Source organism: Drosophila bipectinata, chromosome 3R (genome assembly GCF_030179905.1).
Source record: "Drosophila bipectinata strain 14024-0381.07 chromosome 3R, DbipHiC1v2, whole genome shotgun sequence".
In the NCBI taxonomy this organism is placed as follows: domain Eukaryota; kingdom Metazoa; phylum Arthropoda; class Insecta; order Diptera; family Drosophilidae; genus Drosophila; species Drosophila bipectinata.
In genome coordinates, this window is record NC_091739.1 from 14,006,169 (window position 1) to 14,029,478 (window position 23,310).

At 41.1% G+C, this 23,310-nt stretch overlaps 1 protein-coding gene across 7 annotated transcripts in view; it reads left to right on the plus strand.

Annotated features, from left to right (window-relative positions):
- Window positions 1-23,310, plus strand: part of Cad86C (Cadherin 86C) — a 31,807-nt gene that overhangs the window by 4,748 nt on the left and 3,749 nt on the right. For 3 of the 7 annotated variants that reach the window (XM_070281128.1, XM_070281129.1, XM_017248086.3), the window contains 9 exons: window positions 15,699-16,438; window positions 16,946-17,029; window positions 17,087-17,212; window positions 17,288-17,437; window positions 17,500-17,614; window positions 19,833-20,025; window positions 21,044-22,355; window positions 22,402-22,550; window positions 23,068-23,158. In XM_070281128.1, the coding sequence (XP_070137229.1) occupies window positions 15,699-16,438; window positions 16,946-17,029; window positions 17,087-17,212; window positions 17,288-17,437; window positions 17,500-17,614; window positions 19,833-20,025; window positions 21,044-22,355; window positions 22,402-22,550; window positions 23,068-23,158 (2,960 nt within the window). Of the gene's footprint in view, window positions 1-545; window positions 1,571-15,698; window positions 16,439-16,945; window positions 17,030-17,086; window positions 17,213-17,287; window positions 17,438-17,499; window positions 17,615-19,832; window positions 20,026-21,043; window positions 22,356-22,401; window positions 22,551-23,067; window positions 23,159-23,310 lie in introns of those variants that run through there. The other 4 variants (XM_017248085.3, XM_070281130.1, XR_011443124.1 and 1 more) reach the window with 4 other exon arrangements.

Here is a 23,310-nt window from a genome sequence, read left to right on the forward strand (position 1 = left end):
TTTGTAATCAATATTTGAGTTAAGAGTTGGGATTTCTGTATGGTAGTTAGTCTGGATGGCACCAAGATTAAGGTACTACAATTTTGAAGTCTTTATTTCCAGTGTAATCTATTGTCGATATAGTTTTTTAAAAGACTTTTAATTAAATCCTATTTATAATTCTTCACTTATTTCTTTCTTTTTTAAAACTCTTATTTTTGGCACCTTAAAACATGAAGAAAATAAATTTCAATTAAATATAAACAAAGGATTTCAAGCTGCAACAATGAGTTCATGACTTAATTCTGCAAATCACAAAGTTTTTTATTGCCGTGAAAACAAAACACAACAAATTGGCTATTGTATAAGCCGTGAAAAGTTGTGGCCAATAGTTAAATAATTGAAAGAAATCCCCATTTGCATGTGCGAACGCAACCGAATACAAGAGCTTGGAGCTGGAGCTGCGAGTTGCAGGATTAATTGCAGACTCGTCCGCTTCCGATAGTTCTCAGGCTTGTTTATTATTGGGAATATATCAAGGTTCATTGGAGTGAGTTTGTGGTAGTACTGAGAGTTGCCGGCGAGCGGGAAACGGGTTTCCACCTCCCAGAGCTCCCAGAGAGTCTCCAGAAGAGAGTGCTCCACTCTCTGCGCTATTGAAACCGGCTTTCTGCCGAAGAATTCTCCGCGGCAGATAAGCTTCAATAGCTGCGGCACTCTTTCCGGACCATTGGCGGAGGCAGTAGCATTTCGTCGGCTACGCGTTCAACACACCAACCCGGATCGGGGCGACTTGTATTACATTAAATCGCCAACAAGATCGGGATCGTATCGGGATCGGAATCGGAATAGGAATCCGAAGCGAGTCGAGCTGAGTGCTGACCAAGCAATATAATTGCAGCAATTTGTTGACGCTGTACATACCATACTTTTCTGTTTGCAACTCCAGACTTTAACCGGCGTTCGGCGTTCGGGGCTGGCAAACAAAAGAACGTTTAAAAAATTCGCCGAGTTCCGAAAATAATCGAAACAAAAAAAAAAGATATATAATCACCGACAATATTAAGTTACGCAAAAAAATGGTTTCCTAGTAGAGTGAGTGACAGGTCTGCCCGCTTGGGATCCCCATTAATTTGAACTGATCTGATCAACTTTGATCTAATCCGAAGGCAAGGTCGTTTGCAGTTCATTCAAGCGAAACTCCAAATTGGTTATCTGAGACCAGCTTAAAAGAAACACGGATCATCAGTGGCCTGTCTTCCCAAAACAAAATTTATTGGAAACGTGCTGGATGCGGAAGGATAGCTAACACAAAAAAATACAAAAAGCGCCAATAAAACCTTAAAAAATGTGCTCCTAAATGGAAGCCAATGGGACAGCGGTGATTTCGGCAATTAATATTCAGTGCGGGTCCGAAAATGTCAATCACTTGATTACAAACGAGAAACAACATCAGTGGAGTGCATAAAAACAACAAACCAACAAAAAAACAGCGACCACATGGAAAGTTAAAAATTAAAAGTCAGCCTGTGAAGATACGACGATTTTTCTCCACAATTTACTTCCCAGCAGCATTTTAAGCATTCAAAAGGTATAATTGAACTAGTTTGTATGTACATATTTAATTAGTTCAGGGGTTATAAGGAAGAAGAAATGATATAAATCACCAAGTCCCAGACGAAAGTTGGCAAACTTACACTGGATGACTTGCCATTAGGTAATAGTACAAATAAAAAGCCAACAATAAATTAATTTCAATTCCGAGTCTCTTTGTTAGCAACACCGTTTTTTCATTAAAATTAATTTCGTCAATAAAGAGTTAAAAAGAAACTGTGTTTGGTTAATTCGACATCTAGTAAACAGCATTAGCTATTTTTAGAGGACAACCTCCTCGTCCCACAAATGTTGGAAAAATCAAACCATATGGTGAACCTAATCAAATTGTTCAGCCATGTTGATGGATTACATAACGATGCTTGCGAGTACACTCGATAGAGTGTACGCCGTACATATTCATCTGTAAGCCAAGTTAGCAAGTAAAGCGACTTTTGCTGCAGGAACTAGCCATGTCGGCATAAATACGAGTACGAGTACGAGACACACGAACATGGCTGGCTGCTACCAACCAACGCAAACACACAACTAGCTACTTGTGCGTTGTTATTTTATTTTTTATTTTTTCTTTTTGTAGTATTTTTATTTTATTATTTTTACGTTGTGCTTTTGCTTTGGCTTTACCTGAGAGCCGCGGCACAACAAAAACACCGGAGCGACCTTGCCTGACCCACTTTACTCGGGGCAGTGCCAAAATTGACAGCTTTGCGGCATTTTACAATTTATGCTGCAAAATTATCCATAATGGATGTGTTTTATGTGCGCCCGTCCCCGTGCGTGCTTAAGCATCGGCAAAAAGCAAAAAACCATCTACTACATCCACAATATGTTCGTGCCTGGTATTGTTCTTAAAACTTTTTCCCGGCCATATCGATCTTAGTGCGATGTGGAGATGTGGCGAAGTGGAGAACTGGAGTGACGCAAAGCTTTTCCATTTATAAAAATCCGACACGCCGCTGAGGGGTGCAGTCCATCCGGGTCGATGGTCTATAGGCTATGATTTATTTTTTATATGCAACGTAACTCTGAGCTACGACCGCAGCTGGGGCACAAGTCGTATTTATTAATTGGGGGGCAGGCTGTTGGCCTCTCCTAAAACGCCAAATTAGACTACTGGAAAGCCATTCGATCGCTGCATCCCGTTTAACAATGGCCCGGAGACGCTTAAAGTTAATTACATTGCCGGGGCATCGCATCGCGTTCGTTGCTTCAGTCTTTTGATTGCCACAAGGCAACGCGTCGCCGCCGCCAACGGGACGACGCAACGCACAGCAACATCCACGTACTCTCGTAATGGCGACTAGTTCTCGACTTAGCCGACTATTGCTCAACAGTCTGGAGTCGTTAAAGTGTCGTTCAACCTCGTCTTGAAAATACAATTCGGAGTCTGAAGACTGAAAACTGAAAACTGAAGACCGACCGACCGCATGCAGAATGAAGAACAATAACTGCGCGAAGGCACATAAAGACATTTATTTATGCTCGACGCCCACAATGTCGCCGCTGCAAGTCTGGCCCGCTTTCGACTCGCTCGCCTTCCGTCTTGGCCAAAAAAAAAAACAACAACAACTCTTGGCCAAAAGACTCTCAGCGCGTTCCATTTGCCAAAGCTTTGCTCGACTCAAGTGGAAATAAATTTTTGCTTTATTGAGGAGAGCAATTATGGCCTACAACGACGCGGCGATCCCTTACAACGGCCTGCAAATAGATTTTGTGTTCTTTAACACAGCCCTAGCCAACGTTACAATCCCAATTCGTATCTTAGTCCCACTCCAAGTCAATGGCACTGAAAGAAATATTTAACAAAGTATCATTGACTTGTAAAGTTTAATTCAAGAAGCTCTACCAGCCATGTCTTGAAAGGAAACTGTTGGGAATATTATCAATTCTCAGATTATAGACTCATCTAAAATGCAGATAGTTAAAAACCCTAAAATTCTCTTAGTGTATTAATACCCCAGGCCATTGGTCCGCCAGCCAGGCATCCATCAGTCACAGTCTTTGTCTGGCCGTCTGCATGGCTTCCTTCATCCGTTGACGGTTGGTAATCCACCAGACTGAAGGCAAAAGGCGTTTTTATGTACAAGTCGCTATGGAATGGCTATAGAAATCGAGGAAGGAGTAGGATCAGGAAGAAGGAGCCGGAGTCTGGCAAGCCAACAAGAAAACAAACTGCAAAAAAAACAAGCATTAGACGACGTGTGGTGATGGGTATTTAAACCGCGCGTTGGCAATGCGAAAATGAATGTAAATCAACTTTGCCCAGACCCTGAGTGCATTTTCTTATAAAAGTTCACATAAATTAAGCCAATTAATTTCGCGTCTGCCACACGGGCCTGTGGTGCCGATAAAGTCGAGATTCAATTTGAGTGCTCAACGGCACGCTGCCGGCCAATCGGCTAGCCTGGGGCACGATGTCCCGGGCCCTGGATTGGAGACCCCAGCTCTTCTTTGGGCTCTAAGCTTCCAGCTCCAAGCTGCAAGCTGCATGCTCCATCTCCGACTACGAAGCCATCTCTTCGGCTGTATCTGTCTTCGCTGTCAATCCCACGCACCATTTTATGACGCTGTTCACCGCGATTGCTGTTATTGCATTCATTGGAGTCTTTTATTTACATTTTTATTTTTTTATTTTTAGCTTATTTTCACTGCGTTTGCCTAGGATCCAAGTTCCTCCCTTTCCCTCCTCCCCCCGAAAACAAAGCAGCAGCATGACGGATAAAAAAAAAAGAAAGAAAACCAAGAGCCGACAGGCGAGACGAACTTCGTACTCCGGATTGAAGAAGGCGCGGGCGATGACGGTGTAGATCTGGGGGTTTCTCAATATTTATCAGACGGTGGTGATGGCTATGGGAGTTGAGAGCTGGGAGCTGGTACCGCGGCTAAATACTAAAACCTACGGCGTTGGCGTTGGCACCCCAACTAATCGAATAGTCTAGGGTCCAGCCCCCGAAGTGGTTGTTCAATTTGAATCTGAATTCGATTCCCGAGTCTCGAGTCCCAGCAGCGCATTGAAAAACATTGTTTGTGCTCTTCATTTACAATAGACTGTGAGCTGCAGGCCAAAAGGATGCACAGGGAAAAATAGAGTATTTAATTAAGATACATTTTCTAAATAACAAACATGATATTGTAAGATAGCACAAGTAAAGATTCCTTTTCAGGAAGTCGACACATATAATATCAATATCTAATAGCTTATTTTTCTATATTTCATCTAAGAGATATTTTTCTAAGTGCACTGTCTGCAGTTTAAGGCAAGTCTGGGTCGCTGTGCGTTGTTAATTATAGGAAAATAATAGAAACAAAGGGAGAAAAAAACACGTTGTCAGTCAACTGCTTGGAATTGTTGAGATGAAAGGAAAAATATCACAGTCGGCTTCGATGGTAATTAGAAAAAAAAACTGGAGAAACGGTCATAGTTGAAGAAATGCTTTAGTCATCCATAACTAAGCCTAGGGAAAGGGAAAACCAAGCGAACAAAGTGTGAAATGTTGGAAGTAAGAAAAAGGCAATTTGCAAGTCTCAAGCCAAACTTATTTCATATTTACTTTAATAATTGGCTTGGCAATTTCCAAGCCTTGGAAAATTCTTTTCAAAACCCGCAAGATAACGCAATCAATAGAGATTAGAGATAAGAGGAACCAGTCTCTCCATAAAAAATAAAACCAACGGCCTTCACTGCCAATAAAAAACTACAGCAAATTTGCTTTACATATTTTTAATTGCTTTATAATTATGGCTGAAGTTGGCGGCACAGCAGATTATTACAGGCAATAGATGGCTGAAAGTTGACTAGAAATTCCAATGATGCCATGATGGTTTGGTAAAATGTTGTATGGCTTATAAATCTGGGCAGGATTAAGCCACGGCAGGACAGCCCAGCCCGGTCAGCTACGCCAGTCAGGTATCCCTATGGCTATGTAAATTGAATAATCATATTTCCAGAGCACTTTATGGGCCACAATTAAAATGCAGGAATAATATATTAAAAAATGCTGTAGTTTTCCGACATGCAGTCGCAGCTCGCAGTTATCCCTGTTGTTTCCATTTCGCTTGGCTACTTTGGACTTTATGCGTATTTATTTTACCCAGCGAGGCGCACCCAGAAACACGCCCGCAGCTGCGGCAATAAAAACTTTATAGATGCAGATATGTACACGTACACTGCAAAAATCTACTCCAAAGCCATGAATAAATATACATATATAGGTATGTATATTTGTGTTTTTGTATGCTGACGAGCTGACAGTCAGACAAAAACCCCAAAGACGGAAAGGAACGGCCAGCGGGCCCAGTCGCCATCGCCACAGCCGTCCCAGTCACAGTTCCAGCCTCAAACCCAGCTCCAAACCCCGATCCTAGCCCCGCCCTCTTTGGCTCCCTCTCCCTGTCCTCCTTCTCCTCCTCCTGGAGTCAAAACAGGAAAGGATAGACGGGGCTTCTAGCTTGGTGAAGGACGGTCGACGGTCGCATGGGGGACACGAACGAACCACGAAATAAACGTTGATTACGAGTCTGTGCCGCTAGCTGACTTTGCCGTCTGCTGGCTAAAGCACTGAGAAAAAATTCTGGGGGGTTTAGGGATACTAAATGATGGCGATTCTGAATGGCTCTTAACAAGCAAACTGATAATTCGTAAAACTTTAAAACAGGATTCCTTAAATCTCAATATTTTGGGCCCCATCTCTTATTTTAAACTCTTAATAGATCATTTGCATAATAGATTTCATCTTTATAATGGATAGGAAAAAGGTTTGTAATCTTAGTGTTTTTATTGAAAAAGTATGTCTTAAAGAATCCTCTAAAGAAAACGGACATAAAATAATAGTAAAACCAATAGAGACAACATTAATGACTTTAAAATTTCTATATAATTAGTTTTGATAGACTTCTATAAAATAAAATTTCCTGAAATATTATTAAATATTAAATAATATTAAATATAAAATATTAAGCCTTTAGTACAAGAAATGATTCATATTTATTCCATTTGTATAGCAACATGTAGCAACAATTTTTTATTCAAAGTGCAACAGTTTGTTGCTGCTGCTGTCTGGCTGCAAGCTCTATTGTCGTGAAGCAGATTAGTTTGCCATCAGGTTCAACTTTATTTGCAACACAAATTTTCATTCTACTTGTGTGCAGCCACAGTGCAGTCAGCCAGTATTAGATGCAGTTGCAGTTGCTGTGGCAGCACCAGCAGCAGCCCAGCCCGAATTCGAATCCGAACTAAAACCTAAAAAAAAAAAAGAAAAAATAAAATAAGGAGGCAAAAAGTGCACAGCTCACGAAGCTGCGTGCTTGGCAGTCGGAGCTAAGCTAAAGTTGCATTTTGAACCGGAGCCATGTGGCAGGAGGCAAGAGGCAAGATCCAAGCCAGCCCAAAAAATTGAACAACGCCCAAAATCTTGTTTTGCTCCAGAGTGAACTCACGAGCTGTGGCGCGCCCGAAGTGGAATGGGAATCGGAATAAACCATAGAGCATAGCCATAGACTATAGACCGCAGACTAGACCGGAGACTAGACCACAGACTTGGCCCAAAACAACACAGATCATTAGTGGCGGGTCGAAGTTGACATACCCTTCACTTGCCACACACTCCGAAAAGGTGTAAGAAGTATGTTTACACATTTTCAAGTACCGAGTGTTATTACCGAGTAAAAATAATTTGTTTTTACGACAAGCTATTAACTTAGTGCTTATAATTAACTCCTAAAAATAAAGTTAATTTTACTCATCGGACTCTCATAATTATTTTTGTATATTTTTATTTGCTTTTTATGGTTAGTGTAGAAACAAGTATGTTTTAAAAGTATGTTTTTTATGATTTAAGGCTGGGCTACGAGGTGTTTAATCAATTTCAAATGATGTCTTACTTACAATATTTTTTCAGAGACGTGGACAGCAAATATATTTTAATTTTAAATTGTAAATTAAAAGGTAGGGCAATGTTTAATGATATTGCCTTGAACAAGCATTAATTGCAACCTATAAACACCCACGATTAAATAAAAACAATATATGTAGGTCACCTATCAGGAAGTAGAAGCCCAGGTGTTTACCTCATTTTATAAAAACACACTTCTGAGTGGATGAAATTAAGCCATTTTGGGTGGTAATAAATTCAACTGACTCATATACTCCTTTCCGCCAAAGAAATGTTGTCTTGCCGGAATGCTCGGCGTTATGTGAGCGATTGTTTAATCCTATATATAGCCGGCTGAGAAATAGCAATAGCAAATGGCTAAAAGACATCAAGGCGTTGGCCACATTCATTGCCAGTAGCTGGCCAGGCAGGCTGTCTGACTGCTCCGCGCCAGTTTTAACTTCAGATCCAGCATCTCGTATCTCGTATATGTGTGTGTCGAGAGAAATTCGGTCAAATGGCACTAAAATATTGGATGTATGTGTGTTACAATTGTTGCGCAATACGGAGACCCCAAATCGCGGGAACGTGAACAGGATTCGGGTTTTCGGTTTTTTAGTTTTTGGGGACTTTAAACTGGGCCTGGCGCTTGCAAATGAATGCATTATCGGTCGTACATTTATTTTGCCAGCCATAGAGCCTATATGCACACAGATTCATTATGTGGCCAAAACGGCCACAGACGGCAGACGGCAGTCAGCAGTCAGCCTTTCTAAGCCAAATGCGGGCAGCCAGAAAATATTGCAACACGCTGGCGACCAAAAGCGAGGGTGTCGGGTGGCCAAAGCCAGATCCAGAGTTAAAGCCTCGCCTCCGATCTTGGCTGCCTGGGATCCGGCTGACATAACTGGTCATTGGCTTGAGCTTGTGGCTGTATGGCTGTTTGGCTGTGGAGCTCTGGCCGCTCCAGCGGCTAAGGACTCGACGATGCCACTTAGATGCAGCTGCACAAACTGGAAATTGGCAAATACAGCTAGCACGAACAGCAGACGGGCCAAAAACCGGATTGCCAATAGCTCACTGACGAGCTAAAAAAAAAATAAGTCTGAGCTCGCAATTTAAGCAGGCTCGCTTCGGTTCGGCTCGGTTTTGGCCACAAGGAGACGATGCACTTACCAAAAATGTATGGTAACCCACATCCTTTCCAGTGACTCTTAAAGTTTCATTATGTCTACAGGGCTTGTGCAAATATTTAGAAAAATAAAAGCAGCTTATCTCAAGACCTTCAGACTTTTTAGTTCAGATCATAAAGTTTCACTTGAATTTTATCTTCAGCTTTAAATATTTATGTTTAAAAACCAATTGCTTTTTATGAATTCAAAATTATTGCAAATTTAATTGCAGAGCTTTTATTATGAAAGAGGGGGCTATTATACTCCTATTTTTAGTGATTATAATGGAGTATTAAAATTGTTACTATAGGAGTATAGTTCAAAGACTAACTATGCAAGAATTTATGGACCTGTTTTTTCGAGTGTTTCTTTTGTTGTTACCACTGCTGTCTCCTGGCCAGTTTTGTAGTTACGTGGAGCACACACGTGAACGCTAAGGGCCAGCAAATGCGGCCAACAAATGCGGCCAGCAAATGGTCCCCAGGATTTGGTCAATGATTCGCCTCGGCTTTGGCTTTGGCTACTGTCTGATGGCTGGTAGCTGGACTGCATGATTTTCCTGCAATCAGGCAAGAAAAGGCTCTGGGTTCTTTGAGCCAAGATTGCCACTGAATGTCGGGTTGTCCGTTTGTTCGTGTGTCCCGCTGTCCGAGACCCTCAATTTGCTTGACGCTCAACGCTCGACGGTGAGCACTCTTCTGATTGGAAGTGCAAAAAAGTCTACACTGCCATTTCAACACCGTTTAATGTCCATTGTCATTTGTGTCAGCGTTACGGTCAGGGTCTTATCATCTTTCACGCTGTGTGTACTTACCAATTTCAGCAATTTGGGCTAAGAAAACGAAAGCCGTCTCGATCTATTTCTTTATTTCCTTTAAAAGTGATTGCAGCCATCACTCAAGAAAGAGTGTGTGTGTGTGTGTGGAGAAAAGAAATGAAAAGCCACATACCCTTTGCTTTATGGAATTTTCATTAGAATAACAAGTTTTAAGAGCTAGTTGGAATTGTTTGAACGTTTTAGAGAAAAAGCAGAAAAGACGAGAAGAACAACTAGACCAGAAATAACTGCGATACGTTTTGTAAGAATAATGTACAGCTCTCGGGTCTAAAGTACCGCTTGTAATTGTCGCACATGATTAAACGTAATAAAATTTTTTCGCGTTTAGACAGCCAAGACGACGTGACCGCTCGGATGACCGCGTTACCAAGCTGATGACCGATATGATGACTGGAGAGCAGACTTTCAGTCAAGACCATAGCCCAATTATTGTCTATACAAGGTATTCTTTAGGCCGAGAATCACATACTCATGTGTGCTGTGAGTGGTACCTGTCAGATGAAGGCACTACTACCTGTCACATAATGGTTCTTACTCATCTTTCTCTTTGAAACAAATGAATCGACACTTGAGGGGTTTTTAATGGAGCTCTATATTACATAAAGGTCATCAATGTCTTATTATATGATTTGCGGTTAGCCAAAGATGATCTTTCATTTCTTTTACTTTCAAACAAAATCTCATCAATGTGGTAACAAAAGGTATAGTTGTTTGTGGGTTGGGTTTTGAAGTTGGAAGCTACTTTAATAATAATTATTATAAAGGCCAAGTTCACATCTATTAACTAAATAGTTAGTCTTAATTATTTAACAGCTAGATAAATTTAACAATTAAAGAAGATAAACCATCTTGAAACCTTTAACACATTTAACCGAAATTAGACGGAAAGGTCATAGAGATCACCTATCTATAAACCAGGATCTAAAACTGTACGGTCTCGGCGCCCGAGGGAAACGAAAGTCACTCGGACAGGAGATTCATCTTCATTTGCTATAACCTTTTTAAGTGTTAAGTTCATAATTTATGCCCATTTCAACATATTGCCAAACCGCTTTCAGCTCTTTTCAACTTTTTTGACTTTTCGGTTCACTTACTCATTTCTTTTCGACATTTACTTTAAAGTACCTACCCCACTTGGCTTGTACGGCGGAAAAGCATTGACCAACTGGTCTTAATCGCTTGTGAAAAGCTAGATTGCATAAAGCCGAAACTATTTTGTTAATTAATAATATTACAACGCCAGTGAGTTGGCCTGCTGTTTTGGTGCCAAAAACAGAGTGGGGTGTGCGACAAATAAGCATTCGTAGATCTCTTAATTGCATTTATTTATCAAAAGCGACTACCACATCCACATCACAACAGAAATTGCCTGCTTTTCTCAACACTGTGGTTAAGTTGTACAAATTGGTCTCTTCTGTTGGTCATGGCTATATGGCTTAAGGAAAAATGAAAGTGCTGCAGTATTAATTATGAAATCTAATTCGATTTCGTAGCGCTGTGCCGCGCTGCACAAACCGCCCCGAACGGAAAATGAAAGTAGACGGCCGGCCACTACTCGGTCGGTCAGCCTCGAAAAAGTCTGGCTTACCGGACGCCAAAGTGCCTTAAACTTTAACAGTTCACACTTGCATATATACCACGATATATAAGTATGTATATACACAGAGGCCTAGACAAACCGATCCCGACTTTGGGCCTGAATTATGCAGTTGGTCCGAACGATGATTCGGCTCGGTTTTGGGTTTTAAGTTTCAAGTTTTGGTTTTTGGGTTTTGGGGCTGTGGTCACCGAATTGCACAACCACTCTCATTTCTCAAGTGAACCCCTCGACTATCTATTCGAGTAGATTCAGATCAGCTGCCACGATTTGATTTAATTGATCAATGATGCGGCATTACAAGTATTTTTGTTCAAATGGAGCCCCTAATTGAATTACCTACAAAGCCCCGAATTAACACTATCCATTCGATACGCATTGCCTCAAAATTATATTTAATGATGGCTTCTCTTTTTTGGTCCAATTTTTGGAAATTGTTTATTGAAAACTTTGATAGCGATTATTGAGCACAAGTATTCTGTCAATATCTAGGGGCTATCTTGGCCTATTATTAATATTTCCTTATTTTAAATTGGACGATTAAGATGTCGGTTCTGTCAGCGGCTCTACAATTTGCAAATTTTGAATGAAAACATCATAGTTCATTGACTTGTCCCTAATTAGCATCATTATCGTGTCTAATTTTATGCGATTATTTAATAACACATCATCAAAAAGGTGTCGTGTTATCAAAAATGCTGGTCGTTGACAGAAAACTGTTCTTAATAATTACTCATGAATTCTTATCTTCTGTTTCCATAAGAGTTTTATTGAAAAATTGAGAAAAAAATTTAAAGAAAATTGTTTTTTAGATTTGTTTGGGCCAAATCAAACCGAAAATAGTTTGCAAGATTCTTATTATGATTATTCGGATGATTATTGGCAAAGATATAGACTTCACTGTGGCTCATATTGGGGATCCACACATTTGCAACATTTTGAAGGGTATCCCCTAGAAATTTGACAAAAAATCAATAAAATATTTCGTTGTTAGATTTTGATGCAGATTGATAGAGAATTCTTCCACAAATCGTTTAAGGTACTCCTCTCAAGAATCGGATGATTACTGGCAAAGATATAGACTTCACTGTGGCTCATATTGGGGATCGGATGATTACTGGCAAAGATATAGACTTCACTGTGGCTGATATTGGGGATTCACACATTTCCAACATTTTGAAGGGTATCCCCTAGAAATTTGACAAAAAATCGAAAAAATATTTCGTTGTTAGATTTTGATGCAGATTGACAGAGAATCCTTCCACAAATCGTTTAAGGTACTCCTCTCAAGAATCGGATGAATTTTGGCAAAGATATAGACTTCACTGTGGCTCATATTGGGGATCCACACATTTCCAACATTTTGAAGGGTATCCCCTAGAAATTTGACAAAAAATCTAAAAAATATTTCGTTGTTAGATTTTGATGCAGATTGACAGAGAATCCTTCCACAAATCGTTTAAGGTACTCCTCTCAAGAATCGGATGATTATTGGCAAAGATATAGACTTCACTGTGGCTCATTGGGGATCCACACATTTCCAACATTTTGAAGGGTATCCCCTAGAAATTTGACAAAAAATCTAAAAAATATTTCGTTGTTAGATTTTGATGCAGATTGACAGAGAATCCTTCCACAAATCGTTTAAGGTACTCCTCTCAAGAATCGGATGATTATTGGCAAAGATATAGACTTCACTGTGGCTCATATTGGGGATCCACACATTTCCAACATTTTGAAGGGTATCCCCTAGAAATTTGACAAAAAATCGAAAAAATATTTCGTTGTTAGATTTTGACGCAGATTGACAGAGAATCCTTCCACAAATCGTTTAAGGTACTCCTCTCAAGAATCGGATGAATTTTGGCAAAGATATAGACTTCACTGTGGCTCATATTGGGGATCCACACATTTCCAACATTTTGAAGGGTATCCCCTAGAAATTTGACAAAAAATCTAAAAAATATTTCGTTGTTAGATTTTGATGCAGATTGACAGAGAATCCTTCCACAAATCGTTTAAGGTACTCCTCTCAAGAATCGGATGATTATTGGCAAAGATATAGACTTTACTGTGGCTCATTGGGGATCCACACATTTCCAACATTTTGAAGGGTATCCCCTAGAAATTTGACAAAAAATCGAAAAAATATTTCGTTGTTAGATTTTGATGCAGATTGACAGAGAATCCTTCCACAAATCGTTTAAGGTACTCCTCTCAAGAATCGGATGATTATTGGCAAAGATATAGACTTCGCTGTGGCTCATATTGGGGATCCACACATTTCCAACATTTTGAAGGGTATCCCCTAGAAATTTGACAAAAAATCGAAAAATTATTCGTTGTTAGATTTTGATGCAGATTGATAGAGAATCCTTCCACAAATCGTTTAAGGTACTCCTCTCAAGAATCGGATGAATTTTGGCAAAGATATAGACTTCGCTGTGGCTCATATTGGGGATCCACACATTTCCAACATTTTGAAGGGTATCCCCTAGAAATTTGACAAAAAATCGAAAAATTATTCGTTGTTAGATTTTGATGCAGATAAATAGAGAATCCTTCCACAAATCGTTTAAGGTACTTCTCTCAAGAATCGGATGAATTTTGGCAATGATATAGACTTCACTGTGGCTCATATTGGGGATCCACACATTTCCAACATTTTGAAGGGTATCCCCTAGAAATTTGACAAAAAATCTAAAAAATATTTCGTTGTTAGATTTTGATGCAGATTGACAGAGAATCCTTCCACAAATCGCTTAAGGTACTCCTCTCAAGAATCGGATGAATTTTGGCAAAGATATAGACTTCACTGTGGCTCATATTGGGGATCCACACATTTCCAACATTTTGAAGGGTATCCCCTAGAAATTTGACAAAAAATCTAAAAAATATTTCGTTGTTAGATTTTGATACAGATTTATAGATAATCCTTCCACAAATCGTTTAAGGTACTCCTCTCAAGAATCGGATGAATTTTGGCAAAGATATAGACTTCACTGTGGCTCATATTGGGGATCCACACATTTCCAACATTTTGAAGGGTATCCCCTAGAAATTTGACAAAAAATCTAAAAAATATTTCGTTCTTAGATTTTGATACAGATTTATAGATAATCCTTCCACAAATCGTTTAAGGTACTCCTCTCAAGAATCGGATGAATTTTGGCAAAGATATAGACTTCGCTGTGGCTCATATTGGGGATCCACACATTTCCAACATTTTGAAGGGTATCCCCTAGAAATTTGACAAAAAATCTAAAAAATATTTCGTTGTTAGATTTTGATGCAGATTGACAGAGAATCCTTCCACAAATCGTTTAAGGTACTCCTCTCAAGAATCGGATGATTATTGGCAAAGATATAGACTTTACTGTGGCTCATATTGGGGATCCACACATTTCCAACATTTTGAAGGGTATCCCCTAGAAATTTGACAAAAAATCTAAAAAATATTTCGTTGTTAGATTTTGATACAGATTTATAGATAATCCTTCCACAAATCGTTTAAGGTACTCCTCTCAAGAATCGGATGAATTTTGGCAAAGATATAGACTTCACTGTGGCTCATATTGGGGATCCACACATTTCCAACATTTTGAAGGGTATCCCCTAGAAATTTGACAAAAAATCTAAAAAATATTTCGTTGTTAGATTTTGATACAGATTTATAGATAATCCTTCCACAAATCGTTTAAGGTACTCCTCTCAAGAATCGGATGAATTTTGGCAAAGATATAGACTTCGCTGTGGCTCATATTGGGGATCCACACATTTCCAACATTTTGAAGGGTATCCCCTAGAAATTTGACAAAAAATCGAAAAATTATTCGTTGTTAGATTTTGATGCAGATTGACAGAGAATCCTTCCACAAATCGTTTAAGGTACTCCTCTCAAGAATCGGATGATTATTGGCAAAGATATAGACTTCGCTGTGGCTCATATTGGGGATCCACACATTTCCAACATTTTGAAGGGTATCCCCTAGAAATTTGACAAAAAATCGAAAAAATATTTCGTTGTTAGATTTTGATACAGATTTATAGAGAATCCTTCCACAAATCGTTTAAGGTACTCCTCTCAAGAATCGGATGAATTTTGGCAAAGATATAGACTTCACTGTGGCTCATATTGGGGATCCACACATTTCCAACATTTTGAAGGGTATCCCCTAGAAATTTGACAAAAAATCGAAAAAATATTTCGTTGTTAGATTTTGATACAGATTTATAGAGAATCCTTCCACAAATCGTTTAAGGTACTCCTCTCAAGAATCGGATGAATTTTGGCAAAGATATAGACTTCACTGTGGCTAATATTGGGGATCCACACATTTGCAACATTTTGAAGGGTATCCCCTAGAAATTTGACAAAAAATCTAAAAAATATTTCGTTGTTAGATTTTGATGCAGATTGACAGAGAATCCTTCCACAAATTGTTTAAGGTACTCGTCTCAAAAATCGGATAAAAATTGAGAAACATATTGACATTCCTGTGAGCCATAAGCCTTATTGATATTTTCTTCCATTTACCCCATTTTTGAATGGCTAAGTTATTTAAGTTATTTAGTTAATTTCCTGTGTTTCATAAAATCTAAAACCCAAACTTTGTGATTCGTTACAGAAATGGCTTCCAATAGCAGCAGTCAGCCGGAGAAGAACCGATCACATGTCCCTCCTAGCCGCCTGGGAACGGATCCGATCGTTGCTGATCGGATGTCGGAGGCCCAGGAAGAACCCAGTGGGCAGAGGGAGTGCTACTACTATGCCCCGGCCAACTCCCCACACCACCGCCTACAGAGCCACCAGCACCACCATCACCACCACCATAGCCATAGCCATCAGCAACATCAGAACCAGCTTGGATGGCCATCGCGGATGGGTCCGATCGGACCATGGCTGGGCGCAATGACCGCCTATCGGCTGCTGACAATCAGCCTCCTAATTGGCATTCTGTGTCCACATCACGTCCACGGAGTGGACCCCAAGTTCGATCCCACCACGCGAATGCGACTGGTCCTGGTGCCGGCGGACGCACAGGTCAATTCGGTAATCTACAGGTTGCGTGCCACCGACGAGGAGTTCGACTATCCGCTGACCTTCGAGTTCGTGGGCGATGCCAGTGCCTCCACCAACGTGGTCAAGGTGGAGTCCCTGCCCTGCACCAAGTACAATTCGGTCTGTCAGGCGAACATCGTGCTGCAGCGGCGATTGGAGCCGGGCAGATACTATGACTTCACCGTTTCGGTGAAGGACACAAAGGGCGGCATGGCCACTCAGCTCTGCTCAATTACTGCCACCAATTTCACCACGCCGCACGACCTCATCTTCCCCCACAAGCCCGGCATCATAATGATACCCGAGGTGAGAACGCTTTCCAATGTGCCACATGTGCCGCCGATCAGAACGTTTCAATTACCAATTACCTGAAACGCCCGTGAAGAGGGTTAAAGTCTAAGATGGTTGCAATGCACTTGGAAAATATTAAAGGGTCTTTGAAGTTAGAATATTAGGATTCAACGAAGTCTAATGGGACCCCAATTGCGGCTTGTTAGAACCTTGAAAAATTCTTTATTACCTCTTTAATTTTTTTATAAATTAGTTCCCCCTATAAAGCTATAAGAAATTTCCCCTAGTGTAGACACTTTAATGAAGCAGTAATCAGATAAGCCATTAGAAACACGTCTCCCAATGCAAGATTCGCCATACGCTTTTCATAAGCGATCCTCGTACACGATAATCATTGTTATGGCGCAAAATTACAAGCAGATTCAGACAGGGTCAAATGTGTAATTTACTAGCCAGAACCGAAACCGAAAATATCCTTAGCCATGGCTATAATCCCCACTAATCTCATTTTTATCTTCAAAGGATGCTAAACGCGGCACGGAATTGGATTATGTAATTGCCCGCAAAAATCCGCTGTTCCAGAAACCAGTCTACCTCGAGTTATGGGTAAGTGGATGCCCCTATAACCCAGCCAGAGCTGAGCTCATGATTTATTATGTACAGGGTTCTCCGCTGTTTGCCATAAGACAGAAAATCGTATCTTCCGAGGCCACAGAAGGCACCGTTTTCCTCCTGGGGCCATTAGACTTTGAGAAGCAAGCCATGTACCATATAACGATACTAGCCAATGTGAGTAATCATTTGATTGCCAAGAAATAAGATGATTAGAAAAAATATAATAAATTTTCCATATCCTTGCCGCAGGATGCCTACGCCGAGCCTGGGCAGGACAGTCGCAATATAGCAGGCATGGAGATTGTAGTGATTGTCCAGGATGTTCAGGATCAGCCACCGGTTTTTACATCTGCCCCACCAGTCACCAAACTGCCACCAGGCATACTGCCTGGAGATAAGGTAAACTATTAGATATTGCTTCTTATTTATTATTATGTTTATTTAATTTTTAATATTTCCAGATATTACAAGTTCATGCCGAGGATGGCGACAAGGGGAATCCTCGGGAAGTTCGCTATGGTCTGGTGTCGGAAAACAATCCATTCACTTCGTTTTTTGATATAAACGAGACTAGTGGTAAGTAATAAAAAAATCTCTATTTTTAAAAGTGCTGGCTTTTATAAGAAAATAACCATTTTATGGAAGCCGTTCAAATTGCTCTTATTATTCAATAAAATAAATGTATGTTTCATGCAAATAACTGAAAAGTCTGGTGCTTTGGAAGCTAAAACATCAATAAAAATGCAAATAGCTGGCATAAAATTGATTGCCAAAAAATTATATGGGATTTATTAAACTGGTATTTAATGAACTCATCAAACATAAAGCTTTACGATAGTGCTGTAAAAAAAATTAAACAATTTTTAACCCATTAGAACCAAGACATTGCGGATTTAGGAATGATTTTTAAAGATTCTTAAAATTAATGTTAGCCTGGAGAAATACCTCCTTCTTCCATGGTCAGTGAAAAAATGTAAAAATGTTTGTGGTCACCTTTTTGCAATGTTTACATAGTACTTTGCCTACCCTCTCCATTGTCTGGTGCAATAAAATTAGATAACATCTTCATGGGACACACACTGATAGTGGCCAGATAGGATGGTTGGAAATTTTTAGTTTTCTGCGGGCTGTGAGATGTTCATCGCCGATTCTCATAGCCAGATGCATATAGAAATCTCCTGTAAAGTCGCAGGAAGCAAGAAAAATGGTCTGAGCCTGGCCAGCAGACTTAAAAATATTGACCACAAATAAGGCAGGCAAAATAAATTGGACGAAAATCAGAAACCACAACAGCAAATGTGAGAGAAAGAGGGAATGGCTGGAGAACAACGTCAGGTAACTGATATTAACATAACTACCAAGGGGACACAGGTGGGGGGCAGAGTGGCAGGGTGGCAGGGGCAGGTTGTGGTGGTGCAGTCTGTGGTGCAGGCAACACGGCAACCCGCTTTGTCGTCAGACTCGTTAGATAGAAGCAACCATCTTCGCCAAACCAACCGACTTCCTCCGACGTCAGCAGCGGCAATACCCGTTCGTTGCGGCCAAGTTCTGTGCCGCAATTTGGCCCAAACCCCCCTGCCTCTTCGCCTCTACCACTTCCAGCCACAAATGCACAGAGACTTCCTTGTTTCGTGCTAGTCGCGTCTGGTTTTTTTTTTTTTTTGGCTTGGCAGTAGCACTTTGATGACTTTGGCGATGACGCCCCCTACTCCCTCCCGCTCGTGGGGCCAGCATAATGGCCAGGCTGGATGGATGACTGCCCTGCTCCCCCAGCTCCCCGCTGATGCCTTTTTAGGAAGAAGTTTGGTGAACGGCCTTCCCTCCACGAAGATTCACAGTTTGCTGACTTTTTTCAAATGAATTTCAAATTGGAATCCCTTCGGGGCAAAACAATTAACCAGCTCTTTTGGTCGATATTCCCACTGGCCAGATTTCAATATATACACATATATGTATGCATTTTAAGACTATTTTTAGTAAACAACTTAAGCGCCATGTAATAGTTAATTACTTAACGGTTCGGTGGTTAAAAAACCAAAACGGATAACCATTTGAAATTGGAGGCAATCTGTTTAGCAATGCAAATTCTGTGGGTGGTATTTTCCAGACAACTCAGTGGGACCCAGGTTAATTCGGTAGCTCTTAACCTTGTCTGTCTCGAAAATGGTTTATGAGTGGGAAACTTTTCCTCTAGAATCTTTGCATATTACGCCACCGACCGACCACCGGGAGAAAAGTACAAGAAGAACATTAAATGGAAAAAAAAACTAGAAAAGATCGTTCAATAAAAAATTGGTAACAAAAAAGCATAATCAACGTGAGCTGAACTTGGCGTGGGAACTACTAGCTTTCTGCACCATTTATCAGGTTTACTGATGACGGTAAACTGCAAAAACAAGGCACTTCTTTCTTCCTCTCCAGGCAGAATCTGAACTTTTACAACATGGAGCCCTGGGGCATTGAGTTTTTCTTCCTGATTCGTACGCAAATCACCTTGCCAGGAAAGAAGTGCATTTCCCATAGTTGACCTTCATAATTGGCTTTTTCTGTAACTTCGTAATCGTGGAAAATGTTTTTCTTGGTCGTAAAAAAAAGTTTATGAGAGTGTTTTTGAAGAGGTCTATTATAAAGGTGTTGATTGGATACGAAAACTAACATGTTATAAACTTTATTATGTTTTAACATGATATATAATATTTTAACTACATGAATTATATTTACAAGCCACATACCATTCAGTTATTTGGGCCATGCTCAAAACTCATTTTTAATTACCTTTTATTTTACTTTCTAGGTGAGATATTCCTGATGCGACCCCTCGAGGACATTGCCTTCATCACGCATGTGGGGGATCCGGTGCTGCTCACCGTAATTGCGGAAGAGGTTAAGGTGGGTCGTGACGAGCCGCCCGCACTGGCCTCCACGGTCCAATTGGCGTTCTTCCTGCCCGATCGCACCAATTCGCCGCCGTACTTCGAGAACGATCAGTAAGTACCTGGCCGGTTCCCATCGACGTTTCTTCCTTTTTTTTGTTTTTTATGTTGTAAGGCTGGGCGGGGGGACATGCCAAATATTCTGGCAAGGGCAAACCTGCTTAACCACTATGGCCGGACCCTCGGGCCTCCCCCCCGACTACGTTCGGCCGCCAATCTGCAATTTGGCGAAGTAGGAGTGATGTTGCCCATCCAAAAAACAGAACAAATAGGAAAAGCCAAAAACAAAAAAGACACCAAAGCTGCTGCGGCCAACACAAACAACAAATTTTAGCCGCGTCCATTAGCATAAAGTCCTAAAATTCTTGGCATAGGCTAGCACGATGACGGCGACAAGACGACGACTTGGACTTGGTTTTGGATTTTGGTCTTGGACTTGGGAGACGACTTGGACGAGGACTATAAACTCTTCTGCTGAAATCAGCGACTGCAACATCCATTTATGCGCTTTACTAACTTTGAACTCTCCCAGTTCGTCCCAGTCCCAGCCGAATTCCCGACAAACTGGTAACTGGGAAGTCCAGTCCCCCAAAAGTCAACAAGAAAAGAATCACCATTACATTGAAGGAAAAATAGTTTGCCAATTAATTATTACTAGATGCTCATCATCACCAAAGAAAATTGTAATCATTAAAAAACGAATTATCTTTCAATCTTACTAGATGTCAGCTTACTTAGAGATTAGAAGACTAATTCTCCGAATAAGATGTTTTTATGAAGGAACACAGCAGCAGTTTCGTTTTTAATTTATTTAATGTTATTAACGGGTATAATTAAATTTATAGGATATCTATTAAATCTTTTAAATGAAGTATTTAAACTTGACATTTATTTCGCGGACTGTACTAGCAGCTTGTCGCACGCCTTTACATTAGTGTACAGCATTCACGAAGTTCCTTCACCATGCTAATCTCTGGCTCACGATTTTTTCTTCTCTCCTGTCAACTCCCTTCCATTGGAACGTCCCCCTGAATCTCTACCTGCTCCTCCCAAACTCCTCATCCTCCTGCAGCTATGTCTCGAGGGTGGACGAGAACGCCCCACAAGGCACGGCTCTGACGTTCGTTGATCCCTACGTGCCGCGGGTCTACGACGACGATACGGGCAAGAATGGCGTCTTCTCACTCACTCTTCTCAACAACAACGGCACCTTCGAGATCACCCCGAATGTGGCCGAACGAAGTGCAGGATTCCTTATACGGGTGCGGGACAACTCCCTCCTGGACTACGAGCAGCGGCAATCGGTGCAGTTCCAAGTGCTGGCCCAGGAACTCGGTCCAGCCACCAATCTTTCGGCGGTGGTCAATGTCACGGTCTACATCAACGACGTCAACGACAATGCTCCGGTTTTCGAGCAGCCTGCCTACTCGGTGGAGCTCCCAGAAAACATGACAGTGGGCACCAAGGTGGTGCAGGTGCTGGCCACCGATCCGGACTCGGGCTTGGGCGGAAAAGTTCGCTACACAGCCATCCTTGGGTACCTGAACACCTCCCTGAATCTGGATGCGGAAACGGGCCTGATAACAGTGTCCACCAACAAGCACGGCTTCGACCGGGAAGTCATGCCAGAGTACCACCTTTACGTGGAGGCCCGTGACATGGATGGCGAGGGGAATCGCGCCCAGGTGCCCCTTATTATCAAGCTAATCGATGTCAACGACGAGACGCCCATTTTCGACAAGGATCTGTACGAGTTCATCCTGGCCCCGGACCTGATGGGCTTCACCACCACGGCTGTGATCCATGCCGAGGACAAGGACGCCACGGCGCCCAACAACGAAGTCCGCTACGAGATCATCAACGGAAACTACGACAATCAGTTTGCCCTGGACAAGGTCACCGGAGAGCTGACGGTGCGCGAGAAGATACATCTGCGATCCAAGAAGAATGCCAAGGCCAGGAGAAGACGTCAGACCGGGGAGGAGGACACGGACATGTTTATCCTGACGGCCCGGGCTTATGACCTGGGTGTGCCTGTCCGCTTCTCCACCACCACGATCCGCATTTATCCCCCAGAGAGCCGTAAGCGCACCGTGACCTTTGTAGTTCCGGGCCACAATCCAGACAAGGCCAAGACGGAGGAGACACTGTCGGCCATTACAGGCGGCAAGGTCTACATTCACAACATGCGTCCCCTGCGACCGGACGAGCCGGGAGCCAAGGACATCCCGGCTGGAAATCCTGGCATCAAGGAGCGCAGTGTGGTCACCGCCACTGTCATCTACGACAGTTCCTCGGTGGTGGACATATCGGAGATCCAGCAGCGTCTCTCCCATCACAACAATTCGTATGCCATCATGCCACAGGACTCGTCCGGAGCGGATGTAAGTATATTCGGGTGGATCGGTGTACTTCATTGCATTTTGATAGACTCTCACTCCGTTGCAGACCCAGTACAAGGCGGAGAACAAGGTGCTCTTCTGGCTACTCATCCTCCTGGCCACGCTGGTGGCTCTCACCATCCTCATCCTGCTGCTCTGCTGTATTTGCTCCTGGTGTCCTTTGTACGGAGCGGCAACGTGAGTAAAAGTTATATATTTTAAAGGGGTTTGGATTGTTATAGAAGTAATAATATTTCAAAGAAATTAAAGGCTTAAATCTATCGTGTCAAGTCTAAAGAATACTCAGAGCAAAAAGTTTAAAAGTATATATATTTTTATTAACTTTTTTTTTTTAAAGTTAAAGCCCTAAATAAAGTATCCAAGTTAATATCTTTAAAATATTTAAAGCTACATAAATCAATACCTTTCAAGATAAAAGTATTACCTGAACAAATTAGAAACTATAGTAATCATCTTAAATATTTACGATTCTGCAAAAACGTTTTAGTCGTAAATGCGACATTAAAGCCAATAAAATTTAATTTATTTTTATTACCCGAGACAAATATGTAAATCGACTAACATTCTAGCATTTAGAATAAGGTATACTGTCTAACACCTACCTATTAATGGGATTACGATTCTAACACACATTTGAAACCGACAAACATCACAACCATTCTATCTTGTATAATCTTTTATTTTTCTCTTGTAGCAAAAGAATAGTTAATATCAGTAGAACTGAAGACGATGTGCATCTAGTGCATAGGGAAATGGCAAATGGAAAACATACAAAATCTGTTCAGGTAGATTTTGAACATTTTCGAACTTCCTTTGTAGTTAAATTCTAAATGTAATGCAAGACGGCGCACTTATGCAACAAATTTAAGTTTTTCATTTTTGATTTCCTTATCGACTACGAAATTTATTTCGCTTTGTAAAATTTGCACACTTAAAA